The 24,905-nt window shown below is 40.9% G+C and overlaps 1 protein-coding gene across 2 annotated transcripts in view; it reads left to right on the top strand.

The window, feature by feature from the left end:
* Positions 1 to 24,905, top strand: part of LOC139687396 (integrin alpha-PS2-like) — a 391,921-nt gene that overhangs the window by 331,563 nt on the left and 35,453 nt on the right. The window contains exons 5-7 of one of the 2 annotated variants that reach the window (XM_071584524.1): positions 13,985 to 14,046; positions 15,134 to 15,182; positions 21,442 to 21,510. In XM_071584524.1, coding sequence (XP_071440625.1) covers positions 13,985 to 14,046; positions 15,134 to 15,182; positions 21,442 to 21,510 — 180 coding nt within the window. The remainder of the gene's footprint in view (positions 1 to 13,984; positions 14,047 to 15,133; positions 15,183 to 21,441; positions 21,511 to 24,905) is intronic. The other variant, XM_071584525.1, reaches the window with a different exon arrangement.

Here is a 24,905-nt window from a genome sequence, read left to right as displayed (position 1 = left end):
GGGCAACCCTGCCTTATACCTCTTTTTAACACTGCTCATCCGGACTCCCCGTTCCCCACTCGCACCTGAGCAGTCTGAGACATGTACAGGTTGCGGATTAACCTCCTTTCCATCCAATCTATTCCTATTTTCTGCAATATACTCAATATATTGGATGCAAAATTACACGCTCAGATTGCGTATTGATTTACATGGGCGATATCTTATGCAATTGAGTTCGGGCAACGTCCCTTCTGTCTCGGCTAGTAATAACTAAAAACTGCGGAATCGCATAATTTCCAGCTGATCATTGATTTAGTTACCACTTTTTACAAAGGCATGTTAATATTTAAAAAAAGGTATTCTCTCGTTTTGTAGAAATTTATCAAAATGTTGAGGAAAATGACGAGTTTTTAAAAACTTATTATAGATGGCCTCTCTTAGCATGCAAAAAACATCATCTAAACCTGTACCTTTGTACCTTGGTACAAATTTCCTTATCGTTCAGATTTAGGGAGGGCGCCACATTCAAGGGTGTCCCAACTCATCTCGGGCAGCGAGAGGGCGCCAGTTAAGGCGCCTACTTCGGCCCCCGCATGTAGGACAAAAGAAGTGTATCCTAGCATGTGCACTTATCCTCGTTTAAAAGACGAATGGTTTCATTAATACGAGGTCGAAAAAGGTGGAGGTTTCCTCAGGCAAGAGAATTTTGGCGTCTTCCGCATGAATGTAGTTCAATTCTTGTAATCAATTTTTTCATCAAGTTATTGGATACAGATATTTAAAACGTAGAAGTAAGAACATAGTTCTTTGTTTGGTGCTTTGTTTCATCGCTAAGAACATCGTCTTTGCCATTGTTTTTGTATCCATGCCTAGTATTTTACTAAGGGTGGGATGGAGGTGGGTGGTTTGCGGAAACTTGGGTGTTTTTTTCTTGGGGGGCGTTGAATGAAACGGCTTAAGGAGTTGGTGAGCATATTTAATTTTTCCAGTCGGGAGGGACGAGGATCATAGGGAAGAGATGAGGGGGTTTTTGGAGCTAGAGATAGACCTGCTATAGCTATGAAGAGCTTTTTGGATAAGCTCATTGACCGTATCAATGTTCAGTTCTTTATGGATGAGGGTATTGGGAACGAACCAAGGGGCTCCTGCAATGAGTCTCTCAGCTTGTTTAGCCATACCTCGATTTTACTAATCGCTCCTTTGGGTGCTGTGGCCCATACGGGGGACGCATAAAGGACTTGGGGGAGTAGTATGGATTGGAGGATAGCAAGTTTGGAGTTTAAGGAGGTTTTGGAGGATCTTGAGAGTAGGGGGTGGAGCGTTTCACTGCGAGTAAGCCCACAAAGAAATAAATCCAACAAAAATGAATAAACGCCGAGAAAGACTAATTGTAGGTAAAATTTGGATTTTATACTGAGCTAAACTTATAAATATGAAACTAATGCTAAAAAGGTATGCATAAATGTAAATGAACTACTCACTATAAAAAGCATGGTAATAATATTTAAACAATTACTGACAAGGATTAAAAGCGACAGAAAAATTACCCTGGAGTAAAATGCCATATAATAAGATAAAACGTTTACAATAATTGAAATGTAATACTATCTGGCCCAGTAATTAAAGCAAAATGAAAAATAGATAATCTATAAATAGTTAAATATAGTAGTCTGATAATAGCAAATGAATGCGAAACTAGAGCCAAAAATCGCCCCTTGAGTTACTAAATTAAAAGAAAGAAATGGAAAACTTTAATAAAAGATTGTCGCAATTATAAAGTGGACTCAGAATCACCCAAAAACCATTACGCGGTTATGCAACTACACGCTAATGTTTGCACAAGCTAATATCAAAATATTTATATTCGTACATAATTTGTTTACTTCTTATTCTTAGCTACATTGACATTCTTTTGAGCGGGTACAATAGCATTACGACAAAACTCAAAAATGGACATCGGAATCCATTTCCTTTGAGTTGTGTTATCGTGGTGCAAAATGACCGCTCCCGGTTCCATGCCTAATGCGCTTTGCGTTTCTCAGTTATGTCAACAAAACAGTTCGCGTTCAATCTTTTGAGCATTGTGTGCAATCGGAAGTGTTGACCCTCACCTGTGCCCCGGTCAGGATTGCCAAGGAGTGCCAGTTGGAGCTATGAATCCCTTAATGAGAGGGGATTTCCGAAAGTGTGGGCCGCTCGAAAGGAGCCAACGGGCCCCCGAGACACGCGTAGCTGATTAACCAATAGAACGTCCCTTTGTATGGGGATAGGTTTCATTTAGTCAGCGAGTAGCAGCGTGAGTCGCATTGCATTATCTACTATTCATTTGTTTTCCTATTATTACCTGTGATATGACGTTCTACATGAAGAAGAATTTTACTGCCGATGTGACAAATAACTAATCATTGGATACATAGGCATAAAACTAATCATCACTAGTAAATCATTTACATTTGGCGTAGATTTTTATAGCTACGGTACTCAACCATTCGCAAAAAAACATTAATTTCTTCATTTTAATACTTGTGCGGTCAAAGAAGAACTGTAAAATGCATATGTGATTGCGTAAACGCGTAGAATAATAGTGCATGCCGAGTGAGAAAATATTCTTCAATTTATCGGCCTTCCTCAAGTTTTCTCTAGCGGCGAACTTAAAATGGTAGGCAATATGCAGGTGGTCCGGAGATCAAAGTTTTAACTCTAGTTTTGTGGGAGAACAGTGCATGTTGTCACCGTGAACGAGACCAAATGCAGGGACGAAATTACATTCGCTATTTCTCCTTTGATAGTTAGGCATAGGTAGCCGCCGAGTTTGGTAGCACGTGCTTGGACTGTGCACTTTGTTTTGCAGGAGGTGCATTGTTGGGTGCTGGTTGAGCTAGACGTGTGGCGGCGGTGGTGTCGCACCTTCCCGTGGTTCCCAAGGATACCATGGCACATGATGTACGAGACGACTTTGCTTGGTCAATCAGAAGTCAACTGGGGTCGATATGAATCCGCTATTATCGCACTATACAAAGTGTGCTCAATGATTCACCTCGGACCTGCTTCGACGCTTCCGCGCCCGCTCTTAAAATTATGCCAATCGATAATCACCGGCTGTGGTGTTTCATCAGACACGTGTGGAATATTATTTTAGTCAGCGCAAATTTGAAATTTTCCCAAAAGTAAACATGTCTGCATTGAGTTTATTGCTGTTCTTTCTCCCGCCCCTCCTGGATGGGGCGACAGCGCTCTCTCTCTTCACTTAGCCACGCAATAGCATACTAATTTTAATTATTATTCGAACGCATGAAGTAGATATAATCATTCACGTGGAATTAAGGCAGGAATGCAGATATCACTGTTATTTGCTGATATTATTTAATCAACGACGACCAACATTAGATGGATTATTTCAAACTGTTGTCAAATTCATCTGCGACTACCCTCCTCACTGCGGTTGGGTATCTAGGTAGTGCATTTCCTGCAATCGTAATTTCATGCGCAGTGTTATTAGAAATCGACTGCTTTGTCTTAGATTTATTCCCTGGTCTCCCTATCATTTAAAACATCTTACAGTAATAGTCTAGTCCTCGATACTGTAAAAACCTAGAGCCAATAAACGCATTTTTACTACTCATGAGCTGTTTCCTGGAAATTGAGTCAGTTTCAGTTTAGTCCAGTTGTTGGTTTGTTCACCGGTTTCCCGAAACGGAAGCGTGGCTGGTTAGTCGGAGTACTTCCCCTTTTACGGAGGGATATTCCTCCTCTTCTTTGGGAGGCAAAGGATCGGCTGGGTGCGGTGGTCCAGTGTTTTGCCATCGCGTTCGAATCACGGTGTTGACTGGTCATTTTTCAGTGGTATCCCGATGCTTATTCGGGGTGCTACGTCGGGAGCACTTTTGAGTGCAGTACGCCGTCCGTCTGGTGGGACGGTAAAACCGTGTCTGGTCCCATGGCACCTTTCGTCAAGAGTAGACGCTGGGTTTCTCTCCACCCTTCCTCCATCACCTAAACATCCTGCTCCTGCCAAAATACCCTCCGATGCCTAATGGCGAAAATGACCTCAGCTGTCCGTCGCCTCCCCTAATGACTACTAGGGGTGCGATCGTGAGAAGGGGCGCGGGCGGGGACTTTCAGGAGAGGTTCTCCAGCGAGGAGCGGGCATCTCTCCCTTCCGAGAAGGAGAGAGGAGTCCGTTCCCCAAAGCTCCAGATTCCCCTCTCCCTGGAATCCCTCAGTGGAGAGGGGGATGGGGGTGGCTGCCCCCCTCCCCCGTCGTGTGGATATGGTAGGGCCGTCACGACGAACCGAGCGGTTTCCAGGGTTACGGTTGGTGGCGGCGCTGTACCGCCCCGGAAGCGGACCCTTTCTCTCGCCCGACCACCCCTCCCCATTGACTTTACTTATTTCCCTCCTCTGGCATCCATGCTCTTTCACCCCATTGCCCACCCCTCCGTCCATGGGGTGGACAATGGAGGGGGGGGGCAATTCTCTTCCCTCATAAACAGAGGAACGCTCCCAGCAGTGCCGCCAACCTTCCCGTCGAAAGAAAGAGGGGTTGGTCGCTGGTTACTCAGAGAGAGGGAGAGAGTGGTGACTCGAAAAGTGAAATCTTAAAGAACGTGACAATATTCGAAAAAAAATCGTATGAATTGTAAAAAAAATAGAACGGAAAGAATGAGGAGGAAGTGTCGCAGGGGATTGTTGGAAGCCTGTCTGTGGGCAGTAGCCAAAGGAGGAATTCAGGATATACCGTTGCGCCCTCTTCGATGAGCAAGGATCGTTGCGAGTTTCCTCTCAAACCCAGAAGGAATACTTCCAGCCCCGCACGTCTTAATAGTCCCTGATGTACGGCGACATATTAATGGAAATTGACTCAGTGCATTCATCCTTTTGTTAATTGTTTCGTGTGAATCACGTGCAGTTGTGGAATCATTCTTTTAGTCCTTTCTCCGGAATGTGTGGATGATGTTCCATGATAGCACGACTGTGGACGGAGAAACACATGGGGACCGGTTCCCACATACATATACTCCCGTTGATTACTAATGATATTGCACTGTTCATCGTCATCATCAGTGTTTCTATCCTAAAATTTATTTAATCGCGGCTTTCCATTCTTCTCCATTCACTATTCATTCCCTCTCCCCCCAGTCTGTTTTTTCAAATAATTCTTAATTTGTCCTATGCACTTGTCTCTTGGTCTTCCTTGCGCGATCTTCCCTTCCATTACGTTTCGCACTAATCCATTGTGCCTCTACAAAGTGTGCTTCCATATCATCTAGCTCTTCTCTATTGCCCTACAGCGCTCTCCATTTTGTCCTTTCCTCCTCCTCTGCTCTTCTATGCGCAAGGATTCTATAATAAGTACCGGGACAAGTTTCATGAAAAAATAATTCATAACAGATGTTGCCCGAGTGCCTTAAAATTCTTCAAAGTACATCCCTTGAGCGTTGACACACTTTTTCCAGCGGCTTTTCCACGAATCAAAGGCTCCCTGGCAGGCGGAAGGTCCTTAAGGGTTAATTAGGGGGTACTTAGGGTCCCATGGTGTTTGTTGTCCTTTGGGAGAGGGAGGATTTCGCCTTTGGGAATAGGAACTGGTGTGCTTGTGTCAAGTCGGGACTGCAAGGGGGTTGGGGAATCGTCGCTATGTAGTTACAGAAGGTCTCCGGACAATCTTAATTTCTTCGCCATTCTGTTCTAACTGCTTTGATGCCAAATTCTGATGCTTTTTTATTGCCTCCTCCCAGGTATACGTCGATTAGCGCTGGCGAGAGGTTGTATTCTTGTCTAAATCCTTTGTCAATTTTAGCTTCTATTTTCATTCCTTTTTCACATGCATAATTGATACATGATCCTTGTAGATGGGATTTAGGGCGTTTTGCTCCAGATGGCGTTGTCGAGGGCCTTTTTTAAGTCCGCGATTCCACAATTGTTCATGAGTATCATTTTTTCGGCCAGTGCCCTCAAGAGCCGAGTATCGCCTCCGCCTTGCTCCTCGAATCTTTCCTGGTTCCGATTCGGTTTTCCATGAGACTCTATTTCCTTCTGTTCTTCGACTAGTTATCCGAGTAAGTATTTTCAATGCTTGAAACATCGGGATCAATTTAATGTCCTGTTTCCTTTGCATTCATTTGTTCTTGGTTTCTTCGGTATTGTAATCCTCGCATTCTTTTCGAATTGCCCTGATAGTTTTGCGCTGTCGTAGCTCGGACCTTTGATTGCTCCAAAGACGATATCTTTCGCTTCGTCCCTGATTGCCTTGATTGCGTCCCTGTTTATTTTGTCAGCTCTCGTTGCCTTGCCGTTCTTCAGGTCTTCCTGTCGAACACTCTTCTCAGTATTTGCGGGCCCCGTTCCGCATTCCTCTACAAGATTTACTCTCTTATTAAGTCATTTTCAAGTGGTTTGGGCTGTGGGTGTATATATATATATATATATATATATATATATATATATATATATATATATATATATATATATATACATATATATATATACATATATATATATATATAATATCTTCGAAATGGAACGCTCTTCGGCGGCACACAAATATTTAAAAAACAGATTTAGATTATTAGAATATAGAAACACAAAGAAAGGACACTCACAATTTGTTATTTGACGTTTCGACAGCACGGCTGTCGTCTTCAGAATAGAATATATATATATATATATATATATATATATATATATATATATATGTATTTATTTATTTATATTTATACATGTATGTATTTATGTATGTGCATATATATAATTATATATATAAACCATGAACCATAAACACAGTAATCAACCCGAAGCTCGGTTTAGTAGGCGATGGTAGAGATCGCCCAGTACTAAGCCCTATACGGCGTGTGAAATTTACACATCAGGGTAGGGGGGTCAGTTCCTTTCCCTGTGCCGGTTATGGTTTCCCAGGAAGATCTGGTACCCGAAAAATCACTTCAGCTTGGGTGGAAATTATATATATGTACATATATACACATTTTATATATACACATATATATACACATTACACAATTTTATATATATATATATACTACCTTGATCAAAAAGTTCCCGGAATAACCACCGTGTGGCGCTCCCATCGTTCCGATTTGAGTTCTGTTTTTTTTGTTAAATTGGTACATCTGTTGTTGATATTCCCTTTAAATCTTAGTGTCATAACTTGACATTTGCAAAAGTTACGGTCGGTTTTCGGTATGTCCATCAGTGCTTCCTGCGATTTTTCCATTACTTCCTCTCGGCTGCTAAAACGCGTTCCCCGTAATGGTTTTTTAACTCGATTGAACAGAAAGAAGTCACAGGGAGCCAAATCAGGTGAATTCGGTGGCTGTTGGATGGTATTTGTTGCATTTTTCGTCAAAAAATTACGAATAATGATAGCACTGTGCGACGGTGCGTTATCATGGTGCAAAATCCACGAGTTTTCTGCCCACATTTCTGGTCTCTTTCGGCGAATTGCTTCACGCAAACATCTCATAACGCCCAAATAATACTCTTTGTTTACTGTCTGGCCTTCTGGCAAAAATTCATGATGCACTACACCGTTGTAATCCATGAAAACCGTCAGCATTGCCTTCTTTTTTGACTGAAAACGACGTGGTTTTTTTGGTCTCGGCTCATTTGGTGAACGCCATTCACTTGCCTGATGTCTGGATTGCGTGTCGTACTCATAAACCCACGTCTCGTCTCCAGTAATGATCCTTTTGATGAATGTGGGATCGGATTCAGCCTCGCAAATCATGTCTTTTGCGACGTCAACACGGTCTCTTTTTTGCATGAAATTGAGGTCTTTCGGCACCAACTTTGCTGCTACACGACGGAAACCCAAATCATTAACCACAATGTCTTGGGCGGATCCATAGGCAATGTTCAAGTCCTCCGCTATTTCTCTGATGGTTAATTTGCGGTTATTGACCAACATTTCTTTTACTTTATCAATTTTTTCACCGACTTTCGATGTCGATGGTCTGCCACTGCGTTCATCATCTTCGATTGACTCACGACCACTTCTGAACCGCTCGTGCCACTGGTAAACGACCGTTTTTTTTAGAGAATCGTTGCCGAAACACTTTTCCAACATTTCCAACGTCCGTGCGCCACTAAATCCGTTTTTTACGCAAAATTTAATACAAGTTCGTTGTTGCAAATTTAAATCCATTTCTGAAATTGTAAAAAATCGCCAACACACACAGAGATAGATGTACTCTTGGCTACGTAACTTTTGCAAATGTCAAGTTATGACACTAAGATTTAAAGGGAATATCAACAACAGATGTACCAATTTAACAAAAAAAAACAGAACTCAAATCGGAACGATGGGAGCGCCACACGGTGGTTATTCCGGGAACTTTTTGATCAAGGTAGTATATATATATATATATATATATATATATATATATATATATAACGATTGTACGGAAAAACTCATACGAGCGGCACAATAATTGGCTGACACAACATAACACAAATAGAAAAGAATAGACACATATAAAAGAATAGACACATATGTGTCTATTCTTTTCTATTTGTGTTATGTTGTGTCAGCCAATTATATATATATATACATACACACATACATAAATACACACACACTTTTTGTACGAACTTCTATCAACTTTGAAGTTAAAACAATTGAAATACGTGTTTTTATATTTGGTCCATTTTTTATTTCCCGCATATCTTTGCATGCTACGTCTAACTCATTACTAAAATATGATTATGACGATTATTGGTGTGTATGGTTTGTATAAAAAGTAACAGGAAACATTTCGGGAAAAAAGATTTCTTTAAGATATGGCTACAATGCCTCTCAAAATTCTTCAAAGTGCATTCATTCCTTGAGCGTAGACACACTTTTTGCCAGAGGCTTTTCCACGGCTTGAAGGCTCCGCCTCGTAGGCGGAAGGGTACGCGTGCAAGTTTCTTCGACGGCACTTAGGGTCCATCCCATAGTGGTGTCATTTGAAGGACTTCCATTTATTTATGGTGTTCAACACTTCGGTTCTTTGGGAATGGTGAGTACTGCCATGCATAAAATTTTGATGCCATTGTCCTGGGATATTTAAGATGACACTTATTTCTCAACCTCCTGTCAGATTTTTCTCCCTTCCATTCGTAACGAGAGCGCGTTCCCCCTGCACACAACTTAATCTCGACGCACCACCCCCCCCGCCCCTAGGCAATCAAACACGCTAGCGAGAGCGTCCCCTTCTCTTTCCAATGGATAGGCGTGAGGCAGCGTCTCCTGTGATTTTGTTGCCGGGAGATGTCGGTAGTTCGTGTTGATTCCAGCCCGATCTGATGTTGGCATCTGAAGAATGCGCCTTCGCTCTTTGGCCGATTCGCTTTCATTCGCTCCCTCACCATCCAAACCAAGTCCGCTCCGCAGATAGATTACGACCGCGCGGTTGCCGGCAAGCCATCCTAGGGTGTGCGACTCCGCGGCAAGGCGCGCAGTATCAAACTTGAGTCTCGTCGAATGTACTTTTTCCGTCAAAAAACCAATTATCAATCCCCTCTCTTGCATACAACACCGAAGCGATCGACAACAACACTATGGCCCACTTCCAAATATTCGGAGTCGTAATTACCGTTCAAAATTTGAAGTCGTGGATCATAACACTGAACGCTAATTCGCAGTGCATGCATTGCATAATTCGTTTAGAGATTGTAATGAATCGATGACATTTAGCGCTTAGGTATGAAATGTATAGGGCGTAAATATAGCAGACAAATTATATGTGGGATCGAGATAGTGCGGTGGCTATCGTACTGGCTTCCCACCCTGAGGGCCCGGATTCGAATGCCGGCGTTGTTGAATATTTTTCAGAGGTATCGCGATCCCTACTTGAGGTGCTTTGTGGAGGGCACTTTGAGTGAGTACGCCGTCCGTCGGATGGGACGTTAAGCTGCGGACCCCTTGGCGTCTTTCGTAAAGAGTAGGCTAATGCCGACGCCGGGTTTCTCTCCACCCTTCATCCTTTCCTGTCCATCCCCTATGGCGCAAATGACCTCGGCTGTCGGTCGCCTCCCCCAATAAACACTACCACTACAAATTATTTGGCAAACCTACCTTTGCAATGGAAGCACCATATTGAATGCGACGGAAACAGAAAGGAAGTGTTCAAAATGTATTTTGATAAATCCATGTTGATCAATAGGGTCCTGGCGGGGAATGTCTTAGTCGGTATCCCAAATGTCCCCGAGGCTCCGACCCCCCCGCCCCCGGCATTTCTCGCTTAAAGACCCTTTCGGCCGGTCGCCAGGCTCCCTCGCTGAAGCCTCCGGAGTGGCCGACGCCGCGTTGAGAGGCCTCTTCGATAAGAGATGAAGGGTTCCCCTAAAGGGCTCTTCCCCAGGAGGGAGGGCTTTTTTTCCAACTCCCCCACTCACAGAGGCGGATGATTTATTGGTCGCGATAGGATTCCGAATCGTCTAGAGGAGAGGGCGTTTCGATAAGGGCCGAGGGAAAGGCGTTGTTGTTGCCGGGTGAACGAGGGGCGGCACTTGCACGCCCCATCAGGGCGCCGTCGCCCCTCGTGGGAAGCGGTGGTTGCGTCGCCCCTTCAGACACTCGCCCTCTCACAGGCGCTCTCGGAGGAAGGTGCAAGTGATTGGGGTCACTCGCGGGATGCGATAGGGCGCTCTTGTTTTGTCGGCAGAAGGCACATCCCGCGTGGAATGGTGGCGGCGTTGGGTGCATTGCATAGTTGACTTTTGGATTCGAGCGTCTTGCTTATACCGTAACTAATGGTTGAAATGGAAGAAGGGACCATTAGGTCTCAATTTCGCCCAAATAAGACCTCTATCTATCTATCTTGCGTAATAAGAACGAAATTCGAAGAATCGACGCAGAAATGCAATCGTGGAAAAAGGTTCGGCCGTCATCGCAATGCACAATCTCTCACAATGTCTTCTTTTGGTTCATTGTGATTTAGAAGGAGAAAAAGAGCTTCCTACGGTCTTTTTAAGACTGACTATACTCAGTTTGTGTAAAAAGTATCGGGAAAAGTTTATGGAAAGATAGATTTATTTCAGATATTATTATTCGATTTGGTCTGGTCCCTTGATTGGCTTGACTGTGTCGTTATTTTATTGCGTCTCCGATATTGCTTTGGCGATTGGCGCATACGGCTTGCGTGCCATCGGTCAGTCCCTCCCACCGGCGTCTGGCCTTGCCTCGAGAGTGGTGGAATCCTCTCAATCGTCACCAACTCCAAATCAATCGGCGATGATGTCACAGTAATTTCACTGTATTTTCATAAAGAGAGGATTGGAATGTCACTTCAAGACCAAAGAAAAACATTTCCATCTTCGTAGGCTTTTTGCACCGGACATTGTCACGAACGCTTTACAACTTGAGTTTAATTACTATAACAGAGGTTTGTTTATAGACGACAAGCTTCCTCATTTTGCATGTTATTATGACACCAAGTAAACATATTAAAATGTAGTAATGAGCGTTTTATTCTAATGTGAATGTTTGATCAGCCTTATTTGCTCACGCCATTTTGGTAGGATAATGCAAAATTGATTAGCGAATGAAAATTATCGACGTTGACTGAAATCGATGCACGTCGACCATCCCTACGAAACTCTCCCCGGGCCGGGTTACCTCCCGTTGGGTGCTCAAGAGACTGCCGGTCGACACCAGTGTGAACCCCCCCTCCCCCCCTGGAGCCAAAGGGAGTGGGTGGGAAAAGAAGGTGGTGGCACTTAAAATGGCCAAGTTAGCGATTGTCTTATGTTTTGCCCTCGAACCCGGGCCATAAATTGGCACAAGTGTTAAACGACACGTTGACACGGATCCAGGGTAAGGAGGCGAGTGGTCCGAAGGAGCAGCCTCATTTCTCGCCCGCCTCCCGTGCTTAGGGGACGTCGATTGGGGTGAGGGGTTGTCCCCGCACACTGGGCCTTCGAGAGGTCATTGGGATTAGGGCCGGCTGGGTACAAAGGAGTCCATCCGGCCAAGAACACTTGGACCCCAGCTGTGTGACTCCGGCCGCCACACACCACTTCTTCGAAGGAGGAGGGCCCCTTGAGCGGGGGGGATGAGCCCTAGTGCATCCACTTTGAGGGCCTTCTTCCGCCCTTCCTCCCCGACCGACATCGACCCACTTTACATGGCCGCCGGGGGAGGGGGTAACTATCGATTTTTGCGGGAGAAATGGCTCGGTTATTACTAACCTCTCATCTAAACACTGTATAAAATGCATCGGGAAATTTTTCAGTGATAATAGTGTATGAACTGTCATTTTCTTATCAATGCCAATATACGGTCTGCGATAATGCGATCACACTTAACTTATGAATTCAGCACAACCCACACATATCTGGAAAAAGTTGTTGCCGATACTTTTTATACATACCCTGTGTATCAGTTAGGTTTCACTCTAATTAGGTTGGTTATATATTTAGGAATAGCGTGATGAGCTCGCATTTCCTTGGGTGCATATGCGGACTCGGATCGCATTTCGTCATCATGAAGTGTGATGTTGAATTCTGAGGACAAGTTTTGCTTCATAGGAACTTTCGTGGAGTTAGGTGAACTAATCTGTTCCCTCAAGAATGAAACGTCGATCGATAGTTTTTGAGACAAGGATTGCTTTGAATCTGCGGGAATTACTTCGTCCGTAGCTTCCGAATTTCTGAGAATACCAAAATAATAGTTTTTATTCTTTCTGATCCTGAATAGTGGTAAAGTTTTCATATTCTCCATATTCCAACGCTTTTCCGACCACGTTACGAGATGAAGGTGTTTTGGATCAAGCACCCGTAGATGAATACTTGCTTAACACCATATACACAGGGTGCGGCAACATAACTTCCTTTCTTCAAACGCAAAACGCTTCCAAAAAAGGCATTTATGTTTCCGCACCCCGTACAGGTATGATCTACTTATTTAGATAGACCAATTAAAAAGTTGAGAAGCATGTTCACATTGAAAATTTTCCAAAACTAGTTTCCTACAGTGACTCGTAAAACGTTCGTCTAAATACGAGGGCTGTCAAGAAAGTAACTTACTTTTTGGCCCAGCGTGGTGGTGGGTTGGACCAGAGTTGGACCACCATCTTAGTGTCTAAACGTCCCTAGACTTAAGTGCGCATCCTGCTGTGGTGTTGTGTGCAGACTGTGATTGTTTTACTTTCCTCTTATTGCGAACTGTTAAAATGTTGTGCACTGCAATAGAAAATCCCGCCAGTTGTAAAGTGCGATTTGTGATTAGGTTTTTATTGGCAAAAAATTAACCCAAGCCAATTGAAATTCACAGGCAACTTTGTGGGAAGTGTGTACGGAGACGGAATAATGAGTGAAGGCGGAGTGAGGCATTGGTGAATTCACTTTAAAAATGGCCACATCACCAATGTTCACGACGGAGTCCACCGCAGTGGTCGACCTTGCCTTGTGGCAGATGAACCGACGGGTGGGCAGTTATTGGACATCATGGACATTTGTCCGTTAACTCTCAAACTGACAACACCACTGACGCGCTCCTCACATATGTTTCGTACAGAGCACACATTTCCCGATGCTGAATATCAGCAGCTTTGAAGTTAGTTGTCTGTAAAAACCTTATTACTAAACGGATTTTACGTTTGGCGGGATTTATACATGTATTGTTCATTTTGACTCGCTGTTACATTAACGAACGATAAGCGAAGCGACTTTCCAAACACCGTAGCTCGAGATTCACTGCCCTAGTGTGTGTATGAGTCAATACAGGAAATATTCGGCTCCCCCCATTACTTGGCTCGCTACACGCAAACGTAAGTTACTTTCTGGACTTGGGTCGTATTTTAGGCCTGTGAGTGTTATGCGCAAAATTTTGAACTTTCTAAATGCCGTATAATATTGTGTTAAATAAGTAATCATTCCAGGGTTCTTTGTACATTTAATACTTAGTTTCTAAGTTATCTACAAATGGACGTCGTTATTACGAGGATGTATAAAGGTAATATAAATGTCTTCTTTAATGACCATGTTATTTCCTTCTTTTCAGATCAGTGGGGTTATCACAGGCAGGGATACTGTCAGGCTGGCCTTGGTGCTCACGTCTCGCGGGTGAGTCCCTTTAGTATCTGTTTTTTTCCACAATGGGAGGTTGAATGTTTTGGCTCTTCCTCTCTTTGAATTACTATATGATGGCCACAGCGTCAGTCATATCAGCATTACATTCCATGTCTCATTAAGAAAATCAGTGTTTTGCTGGGACGGAGTGGTCTGTTGGAGACTTTCACTCTGTCGAGAATATCCGTTTCCAAAGCAGATCGTGAATTCACTCGCATTTTGTTTATTATGTAATGGAATGCGATTGGGCGCCTTAGTTTTTTACCCGGTATTTACATGTTAGCTGCATTGGGGAATTCGATATTAAATTTGTCGAAAGTTTTAGTGAACTTCTTACATATTAAATTATTACCAACATAAAAGTGGGGGCCGGAGAAGGAAGTCGCGGACAGTGACGGTTGAAGAGCGCATTGCGCGCGAAAGTGTGGACCTGGTTACAAGCCACCATTTATGCGCGCCTCTTAATTAATTTGCCTCCGGAAGTGTGTTGGTGTGCATCTTCATGCTCCCTGCCGTCCTTGATCTGCGTGCGCATCCTGTGAGGCGCGCGGCGTGGCTCATTTGTTGGGCGCCTCGGGATACCTTCCTTCTCGGGAACTTAACCTGGGATTTGGGGCCCGGGTCTTGGACTGTTGTGCGGGATTCAATTTAATTGGCTGGGCGGGGGCATGGATGGATAATTTACAGCCTATGTTCGCAGGAGAAAGGGCTCACAATCACATCCCAAATGACCCTGCGGAAATCTTTAAACTTCCCTTGAAACGGCCGAGGCATCTTATTTGCTCATTAATGTTAACTCGGGCTCTAGTTGGGAGTTTTCCGGGCCGCCGCGCTGAAAGGCACTTAGCGCCAATAACAGAATAATAGCTGAAGCGAGCCAAAAGAACTCCAGGAGCCTCCCGCCACCTTTTACGAAAGGGTTTCATAATGAGATAGGGAGCCAAGAGTTCGGTGACTCTCCCCTCCCCGGCTCTGGAGATCCCATTTGCACAATAACCCCCCCCCCCATGAGTGAGACCCCACAGCTAGTGTATAAAAGTAATATCAGCATACTATTAATATTGCCCCTGTCTTTTTTCAGGACGGACAGCGGCTTTTTATAGGAGCTGTGGGAAGTTGGTACTGGCAAGGTATGGAAAGCGTTTCCGCCGAGTATGTAAGTCCTCGTGGCCCTCCTCATTCAGTCACCTTTCTCATTCATCCATCCCGTCTTTTTCATATTCTTCTTATGACTTTGCTTTTGGAATTGGTAGTGTACTCCCTTCGTACTACTGTTCGGTGCCCTCTTCCTTGAACTGTTAGTAAAGGTTACCTGAGTTGTACCATTCCATATGTTAATTATATATATATATATATATATATATATATATATATATATATAAAATATATAATTAATAATGTATACATATATATGTATGTATATATATGTATGTTTATATGTATGTATATATGTATGTATGTATATATATATGTATATATGTATGTATGTATATATATATGTATATATATATATATGTATATATATATATGTATATATATATGTATGTATATATATATGTATATATATATGTATATATATATGTATGTATATATATATATGTATGTATATATATATGTATGTATATATATATGTATGTATATATATATGTGTGTATATATATATATACATATGTATGTATATATATATGTATGTATATATATATGTGTGTATATATATATATATGTATGTATATATATGTATGTATATATATATGTATATATATGCATATATATGTATATGTATGTATATGTATATATATACATATATGGAATACACGCATCCACTTTTCCAATATGTTGTTTAAATGACTTTGGTTAATTGTTTGATACCTTGTTGATGTTTCTCTATTTGCTTTTCAATGTTCTTATTCACTATGCAGATGTATTTTGTGAAAAATGTTTGTCAATTAAAAAAAAACTACCATGATTTGTAATGCATACTAGCCTGTTGAAGAGGGATGCTGGGACCTGCATACCGATGTCCCTCGCTGTGTCAGCGTGTCCGTTTGTTCCGCAACTCTCTCTTAATCCTCTTTTGACGATGCCTCTCTTTGACAGTGCTGGATGTCTGCATGTCGATGATCCTGTGTGTCCATGTAATTAAAAAATTGCATTCATGTTGCAGTTGTTCGTATGTGCATTGTTTATTGATGAATGATTGTGTTTTATATACTACTAACATTAATTTGGGCTAAAATTTAATCTAGAATTTCATTGTTGCTAACTTGTGCGTCAGCATACAAATATACGCTACAGTTCTCTTGCTTCAATATTATAATTCGCCATACAAATTCTCAGAACTGTCCATATCACATCCAATGGAAAAGTTACTGAGTTGATTGATTTATACAGTTAATTGTATGTCATAAGTTTGCTTCTCCTCTGCAATGGTGATTACATTGTATGAACGCTTTGACAAGGTGGAGATCGTTTACATCTGGTGTCAGTGAAGTTATGCGTCTTGAAAAATGTTGAACAAACATAGCTAGTGTAATTTTAATTTAATCCGCCCCATTAAAATTTGGGAACAAATGATTTATCATTATTATGAATTTATTTATCGAGTAAAGAATATCCAAGTTATGGATTTAAGATCACAAATAAAATTTTTGGTCATTAGTTGTCGATTTACGCATATCGCCCTTAGTAAGTGATATAAGATGTTTGCCAGTTTCTTGGTGTACGTGTGCATGTACGCCTTACACTTAAGTCTTAAAAGGTGAGGTATTTTTTCGGCAATGGTCAATTCGCAACCGTTACTCCAACCCAACCAAAACCAGAATATTTCTAAATGAAAAGGCCTAATTCCATGATGGAATGGATTTGGGCGAAAATTGGCCCTGACGATAAATAATAATCCGTGGATTCATTGTGACACCATGAAAAACATCGCAGGCATACTAAGTGTAAAGTAGTAAACTTAAATTGGCCCTGACGAGAAATAATAATCCGTGGATTCATTGTGACACCACGAAAAACATCGCAGGCATACTAAGTGTAAAGTAGTAAACTTAAATTATGTAGATTATATTAGTTTAATTTCAGCTCTGTTTGTTTTACAATTTCAGTACTTTTATCGCCAGAGCCGTGAATTTTCAGATGAATTAATTATTCGTTTACTGACAATTCTCGACAAAATAAGCTGGAGCTCAAAATCGTGGAAAGCCAAATGGTTTCTTTTAATATTGAACTGAAAATGAAATCCCTAAGACTGTGTATCAATCAACAGCTAGACAAATTTTGATCCGAGCCTTATGGTATGACTGAAATAATAGTTCGTCTAAAAACCTCCACTATTTTCAAATGGGTAGAATCATATATCTCCTCTTGTCTTGTATCGTTTAAACGTTTTCCTGTAAGGTACTTGCGAAGTTTATATAAATTGTTATTTGGGAGATGAATTTCCATATGCTGTGGAATGATATCCTGTTGTTAGAAATTACTTAAGCTACATACTCCATTTGAACAACCCAGTTTCATAAAATGTCGTCTCCGGCAATTATTTATGATTATTTGAAGTTGAAGCCGGATTTAGAAAATTAATAATACTGATGTAAGTAAATGGTGTATTTGTATAGGTAGTGCGCTGGATTTTGCACTGCGAAATGCGCTCGGTTTTGTGTCACCGCTTACAGCAAAAGTAGGTTGGTTATCAGGAAAATGAACGTATAGTTGTAGCAAATAATTAGGAAAGTTTATTTTTATGCGGATACTGTTGCATGGTCATGCATTTCAAATAAAACGTTTGGAAAATATAAATCATACGAGGTTAAGGCCCTTACTATAGTCGAGATTGGCTTCTTCCATTTTACTAAGTTCGCTCCAAACTCCTAAAAGGGGGCAGCATTAAGTTACGGTAGCAAAGAAAGAGAGTAGGCGCATTTATTAATTCACTTGTTCCCGCTGTCTTTTGGTGCAATGGACGAGAGAATGCACCAATTTCACATTCTGCGATCGAAGAGGAGGAGGGATCGACGGAGGTAGGCTTCAGCGACGGAGGTAGGCCTCAGTGGTTCCCAAGAAATTGGTAGTGGGACGTGAGAGTTGCCGTTTCAATTCCATTTGCTTGGATCTGGAATTTCTATACTACTACCCCGTCCAATACGCGAACTGAGGCCATAAAACTGTATTTTGCAAGATTTCGTCTGCATTGTTTATTTGTCCCCTTCAAAGTACTCTCCATTCCTAGCTATGCACTTATTTTATCTTCTTTTGGAATGTTTAAAGCACCCTTGGAAGTCCTCGGCATTTAGGCTTTTTAGTTTTCTCGTCGTTTCTAGCGTTATTGTGTTTACATCTTCCCACTGATGTCCCTTCATCACATGTTAGCATTTTGGGGTTAGTAAAAAGTCGCAGATCTGGCGAATAAGGAGGATGATCAAGGATGGTGTTTTAATTGTTTGCTAGAAACTGGCTAACAGTCAATGCTGAATGTACAAGTGCATTGTCATGGTGAAGGATCCATCCATCATGATCGGTTAAATTAGTACGAATCGTTGATTTACGATTTAAATTCAGTTCATTAGCTATCATTCGGACAGTTTTTTGACCATCAGTAAGGACAAGGGATTGCACACGATCAATGCTGTCGTCAACACAGGTGGTTGAAGGTCGTCCCGGCCTTGAATAATCCAGCGTCTTGTCGGCCATCTTTAAAACGCTTAATCCATTTAAAGGCGGATGTTTTCTTCAGAGCATTATCACAGTAAACAGCGCATTTCAGTAATTTCTTGATAACTTTTACCGCACTTCACCTCAACAGTAAAAACAAGGACAACCGAAAGTAACATAACTGACACCATGCGCACAGCTCGACGATCCGCCGAGCACAGACGGCTCGTTGGGTCCCAGGCAACTAGCGCCGCTTCTGGACGGGAGGGGCTATAGTCCTCGTCGCGGCCGCCAAATTGCACCAGTTCCGCGTATTTTTTGGGCAGACCAGGTATACGGTTGTGCATTCCCCTCCTCCTCCTCGTGCTCTTACGAGGGCGACCAAGGGCAAATGGAAGGAGCATTCATGCACCAGTGATGGGAAATGCCATTCGAGTTGGGATGGGAAATTACATGCGGGGGCAATGAAGAGTGAATGCTGTAATATTAACACTGCATTGTGAAGGATTGAGCATCATGTCCCTTCAAAGTAATTTTCTATTCCTTACAACTCTCCATCATCGGGGACGTGGCAGTGGGTAGAGTACTTGGCTTCGACTCAGGGTGATGCCTTTGGGCGCTCTCATATTCACCCAAGCACAGGAGAGATAATTAGGAACATAGCTCTTTTAAAGCCACGCTTTCTGTCCTTTGATGGGAGGATGATTTCACTTTTGGGAATAGGAATAGTAGTCTGCTGGTGCCTAGTTGGGAGTATAAGGGCGTTGGGGAATCGTCGCGATGTCGTCGCAGGAGGTCTTCGGGAGCAGACATGCACTCAACTTGGCTGTTGGTCGTCCGTCCAAATACCTTCGGGAGGACGAGTTTAGCGTTGATCTTTCGCATCGTCAAATATTCATTGATAATGGTGTTCCCTCTCACCTTATCAATGCCAATACGACCTGCGATCATTTGCACACCTAACAGTCTGTCTGAATTCAGCACTTCACGCACTTAGCAGGAAAGAATCCTACCGATACTTTTTATGCACGCCTTGTAAGCCCTCTCACTAACGGACCTTCAACAATGATCTCTTGCCTCCTTTCAATTCATCCCAAAACCCTTCTTTGTCTCCCCTCCTGCATCTACTACTTCTCCCCTGTTCATTTTCGTATTCATTCTTTTCACTTTTCCATTTTCCTCCACACCCCAAGCAAAATCCTCCAATCTATGCTTTTCGTCTTGCCTCAAAATTAATTACACTCTAAATCAGTTTTCAAAGGCCTATCATCCATTTCCCTACCACCCCTGCACACGCCTTTCTTAATTTACCTCTGTGCATTGGGTTACAAAGCGTGGGTGAATAGACAACACAGTCTTGCCATTCCTGCAGATCTCTCTACTCATCCCAATTTCCAATTTCTACGTTTGAAATCATAGTCAAATAGAGATTTCGTAATCGATGGGGTTTTAATTATTTCCCACTCTATTAATTTGCATCATTTCTCTTTTTTTGTCCTCTCAACTCCAACAAATCTTTCTTAAAGTCGGACATCAATGAGAACAAAGAAAATAATATGAAATAGTTACTATTCAGTCAATGGTTTTTTTCCAAAGAGACTGCACAAGAATCAAAATAATAATCAGTTCTGCCCGGTGTACACATTACATGCATCGTATTGCTGTGTTTTAGACAGAGGATTCCACAAAACACTTTGAAGCGTTTTTTTATATTATCCTTGGAATTTTAGATCACTTGTATGTCACGGTGCGAGAAGTGATTCACCGTAGATGATGGACATTAAAATCTCCTCTTGAGGAAATAGAATCTTTTCATTCATATGCGTTAATGCATATTTTATGAACGTTATTTATGATGTGAGCAGGGTATATAGCCAGAAAAAGAACCTATAAAATGAATATCATTGACAATCAACAAGATCATGAATTATAAATGGAGGGCACATAAATAACAAAGCCTTAAATAAGGTTTGAGTAAGAAGATGAAAAAAAAGCCAACACGGGATAACCTATGCATAGAATACTTATCATTAAACTGAGCTTACTTAAAGTTGAAATAGCAATAATCTTTTTTAATTCAAACTCTAAATTAGCTCATAAGTCTTATAAAAAAACTCCACCATAAAACAATGTATGAACCAAAAGAACATTAGTCATAATTAATGGATCAAAACGAATTATTAAATAAACTCCCACAGTTGCAGTTAAAGAAGCAGAAGGAACTAGAGCAAAAACAGGCCAAGCAGGAGCAGCCATTGCCAAATTGCAAAATTCAGTTTGTTAGACCAGGTGTAATTTGCTGTCCTCGTCATGTGCATTGTCTGCACTCTGGTAGGTTTAGGCTCCCGGGAAAGGGTCCCAGGGACATGGGCAACTGAAATAAAGGGACCACGTGGTATGGTCTTGAAACAAAATATGAGTGAGCAAATCGCAAGGCTACAAAAGATATGAGAAATTCAGTCAAATTGAGGTATTTTTCCCTTCAAACCATTGGCTCTGTGTTCTGAAATGTTAATATATCCTCTCCTATCTTAGAAGTAAAGTTCCAGCTGCCTAAATGTTGTTGAGTGCATTCTACTCTGAAATAGTGCAACTACAGTAACCATCTGATAGTTATAAGATGACTAAGCTAATACACACCACTCCCCCAAGTTTTTTTTACAGGAAATTCCTCCCTTGAAAGTGTTTTTTACCAGCCTTTCTTATTAAATTGTTACCTTTCCAAATTGTTGTTTTCAGGCCAACTTTACTCATTAAACACAACACTTCCTCCAGAGGTTGCTGAAGATTTTTCAGTGTATGGATCAGGTAATCATTGCCAAATGGGAATAATTCTATCTTTACTTTTAAATTACCATCTCACAGTTTTATATTAAAAATTTGAAAGCTCCATTTTATTCAGATTTAAGTATTTTTGTTTCACTTTATTTAAACTGAAATGAATATATGAATATTTTTTTTTCATCCCGTGGGAACTCATCATAATGACCATTCCACAAGATGGCACATGATTTAATACAGTCCGTTTGGCTTGAGGGTGTGTTGTTTATGATCACTACAGTATTAGCCAGAGACAATGTTGAACAGCCTAGATAACTACAATTCATTTGGGAATAGGATGGGGCAATATAATTTGTCATTTGGTCAAAATGTTTACATACTTCCACTTATGTTGAGGGTTTCCACTCAGTGTAATGTTTTAGACGTCTGTTAGTATTCAATTTTAATTCAATCGCCGACCCCGGTGGCGGCGGGGTAACGTCCTCGTCTGCGATTCCAAGGGTCGCGGGTTCGATTCCCGCCTGGGTGAGTTTTCCTCCACCTAGGGCTTGGGTGTTTGTAAATTTGATCATTGTTATCGTTGTTAATAGTTCGATGTAAAGGCCAGAATGTGCTGTTTTCGGACTTATACTGAATAAATAAATAAATAAATTTACTTTTTTGACAAAATTATTCTTTGGTGGCTGTTTTCATCCCATTGCGTTCAGTACATATCTTTCTCATTTGGTGTTTATTATTGAAATTAGCACTAAGTTGAAAATGCTGAGAAGCCAATGACCAATAATAATGGGATGGCATAATTGGATGAGGCTTTTGGCCAAGATTGTTTTGTGGAACCCCATGGCCAACCAAGTCTGTGTGTCACTGTGTGATAGGTAAATACAAATTTTTTTGGATTATATCATAGAAATGTTTTAAGTGGGTGTCCTGTGGCAAAGAAAATATGAGTGTTCTTATTTCAAACGCCAAGTCATTAAGCGCCACATTGAAATAAATCATGCAAAAGGAAAAAAATCATAGATATAACTGCATATCATTGGCAATTAGCCGGAGTGTAACTTTCTGAATCAGTTTTATTATTAAAATTTATCTTTCTACAATAACATGTGCCATCAAGTGCGGTAGCCATTTCTATCATCCTCCTCTGTTTTTTTTTGTTAAAATTTGGGTGTAGAAGTTAAGATAAAGTGAAGTTACATGAAAAGACATGAAGCAAGGGGCAGTCTAGTCTATGAGAAAATTCTTATGGGTTTTTCATAAGAATGACCTAAATAATTTATTATATAAGGAGTAGTGAAATTTAGCCTTGTTCTTGCAAAAATAATACAACTATTTACTGCAATACTAGAATTCTATGAGTTTATTTTTTTGGGTTTTGATTTTTCCAGTTCCAATGAACTTTCAATGAACCTTTGGAATCCTTCTTTAATACCTATATGAACTCTATGATAGCACAACAATTTAACACAAAGACTACAATAAAGGTGTTCCTGGCTTCCTGCACAGGAATGCCATAACACCACAAGGAAAAGGAATTCTGCTAATGGAGGTACAAGGCTAACACATACTAATTTCCATTTTTTTCTAAGTTATTTCTTTCAGGAAGCAAATGACTAAAAAAAGCAGATGTAGCTTATATTTATATTACTCATTCATTTAATGTACCAGATGCACAATAAATCATAAGGGCTTTGGAATCCTAATTATGGTGATACCTCAACAAATTCAGTGATAAAAAAGTGGTGGTATTGGCTTATCAAAAGAAGCAGTGGCAACTCATAATTCCTGAAGAAGCAAAATTAGAATACACTGTCTCAATCTTGAGTCTTGGCAAACTCACAAGGTCACAAACTCACTCTTCCCAACATACTTGAACATCTTGGCTTCAAATCTCATCTCTGGCAAGGATGTTGTACTGCCATAGATGTACAAAATGTTTTTTTGTAGTTAATTGTTTGATTTGGTCGTTAAGTTTTGGCTAAAAGCAGTGCATAAAAGACCGAAATAATTGCATTTTCACTTGTTTCATGGGTGTATCATTTTTTATTAACTCATATTTTAAACAATATAATGTCAAAGCTTTGAAGAATATAATTTTTATTTATATGTGCTGGACTGGTATGATATTACCTAAAATGAAATCACAGCCATCTGTCCTAATTTTGGTTCTTCAAGCACAAGTCGTGGTGGAAAATGGGCAGTCAAATCCTTCATGACTTGCTTGGAACATATTAATTTGACGCTTTTCAGGTATTGAAATTAGGTGTAGAGGTATATACTTCTGTAGTGCAGTATGAATTAGATAGTTCACATAATTAATTATAAATTCTTGGGAAAGCCTTGTACATTAATATTTCAGCCATCCTCGGAAATATGTAATTACCAATATGCGATTGTGGTCTCCAGTAATTGAGAAATCTGTCTAAATGTAGTTGGTGATTCTTACTTAGGTGCTTCATGAGCAATTATTAATGTAACCCCCTGAAAATTATTTTTGGAGAAAAAGGAAAATGATGTGATCAAATGAATGTTACATGCCAGAGGAATGAATTAATGAAGTGTCAGAAGGAGGGAGGGATATGTTGAATGAAAAACTCATTTCTCAAGAGGAAAAGTTTTATTGTCGGCAAAAGAATTCTTATTTCTACTTCTCAAATAATTCCCATTTTTCATTTTGTGAAATTGAAAGATAAATCCAGAGAGTTGTGTGTGGCTTAGAAAGATTATCACCCATGCATGCACACTTTTCAGGAATGTATCATATGAAAGCTATGAACTTTTAACGTATCAAAAATAGGTACATGCAGTTGAGAATATAAAATATATGTTCTATTCATTGATTCAAGAGGAACCAAGTCACTCATTTAGGTTTGTAATTAATTTTTCATTATTAGTCTCTGGTCATGTCGGATGAAAGAGGTGGTTTGAGAAGTTAATCAGATGCAGTCAGGAACTTATTTTATTACGTGGTGTAACAGTAATTGGTGGGTCACGGTAGTCCAGGGGTAGAATGCTGGACTACTGATGGGTGGGCCCAGGTTCAATTCCTGGGCAAGTTTCTTTGGGTTCCTGCAGCTCCACCCAAGCTATGTGATTTTTTGGGTACCAGATCTTTCTGGGAAACCATAACTGGAATGGGGAAAGGAACTGGCCCCCCCTACCCTAATTGATGTGTGAATTTCAATTGCTGTCGGGCTTAGTAGTGGGTGAATTCTACCATCACCTACCAAACCGATCTTCAGGTTGATTACTGTGTTTATGGTTTTTTTAACAGTAATTTGTGAATGTTTTGTTTGCTTCTGCATGATGGACTGGAATTAATGTGAATGCTCATTAAAATAATATGGTGCATGATGAAAATTTAACGCTAAAAATTTGTCTTTCATTTACTAACCTTTGTTCTGTAAAGAATCATAATCCCA

The sequence above is a fragment of the Hetaerina americana genome, unplaced genomic scaffold (assembly GCF_022747635.1).
Source record: "Hetaerina americana unplaced genomic scaffold, ioHetAmer1.1.p SCAF_190, whole genome shotgun sequence".
NCBI lineage: Eukaryota > Metazoa > Arthropoda > Insecta > Odonata > Calopterygidae > Hetaerina > Hetaerina americana.
Note: the sequence above shows the minus strand (reverse complement) of the source record. Positions and strands in the feature narration are given on the sequence as shown.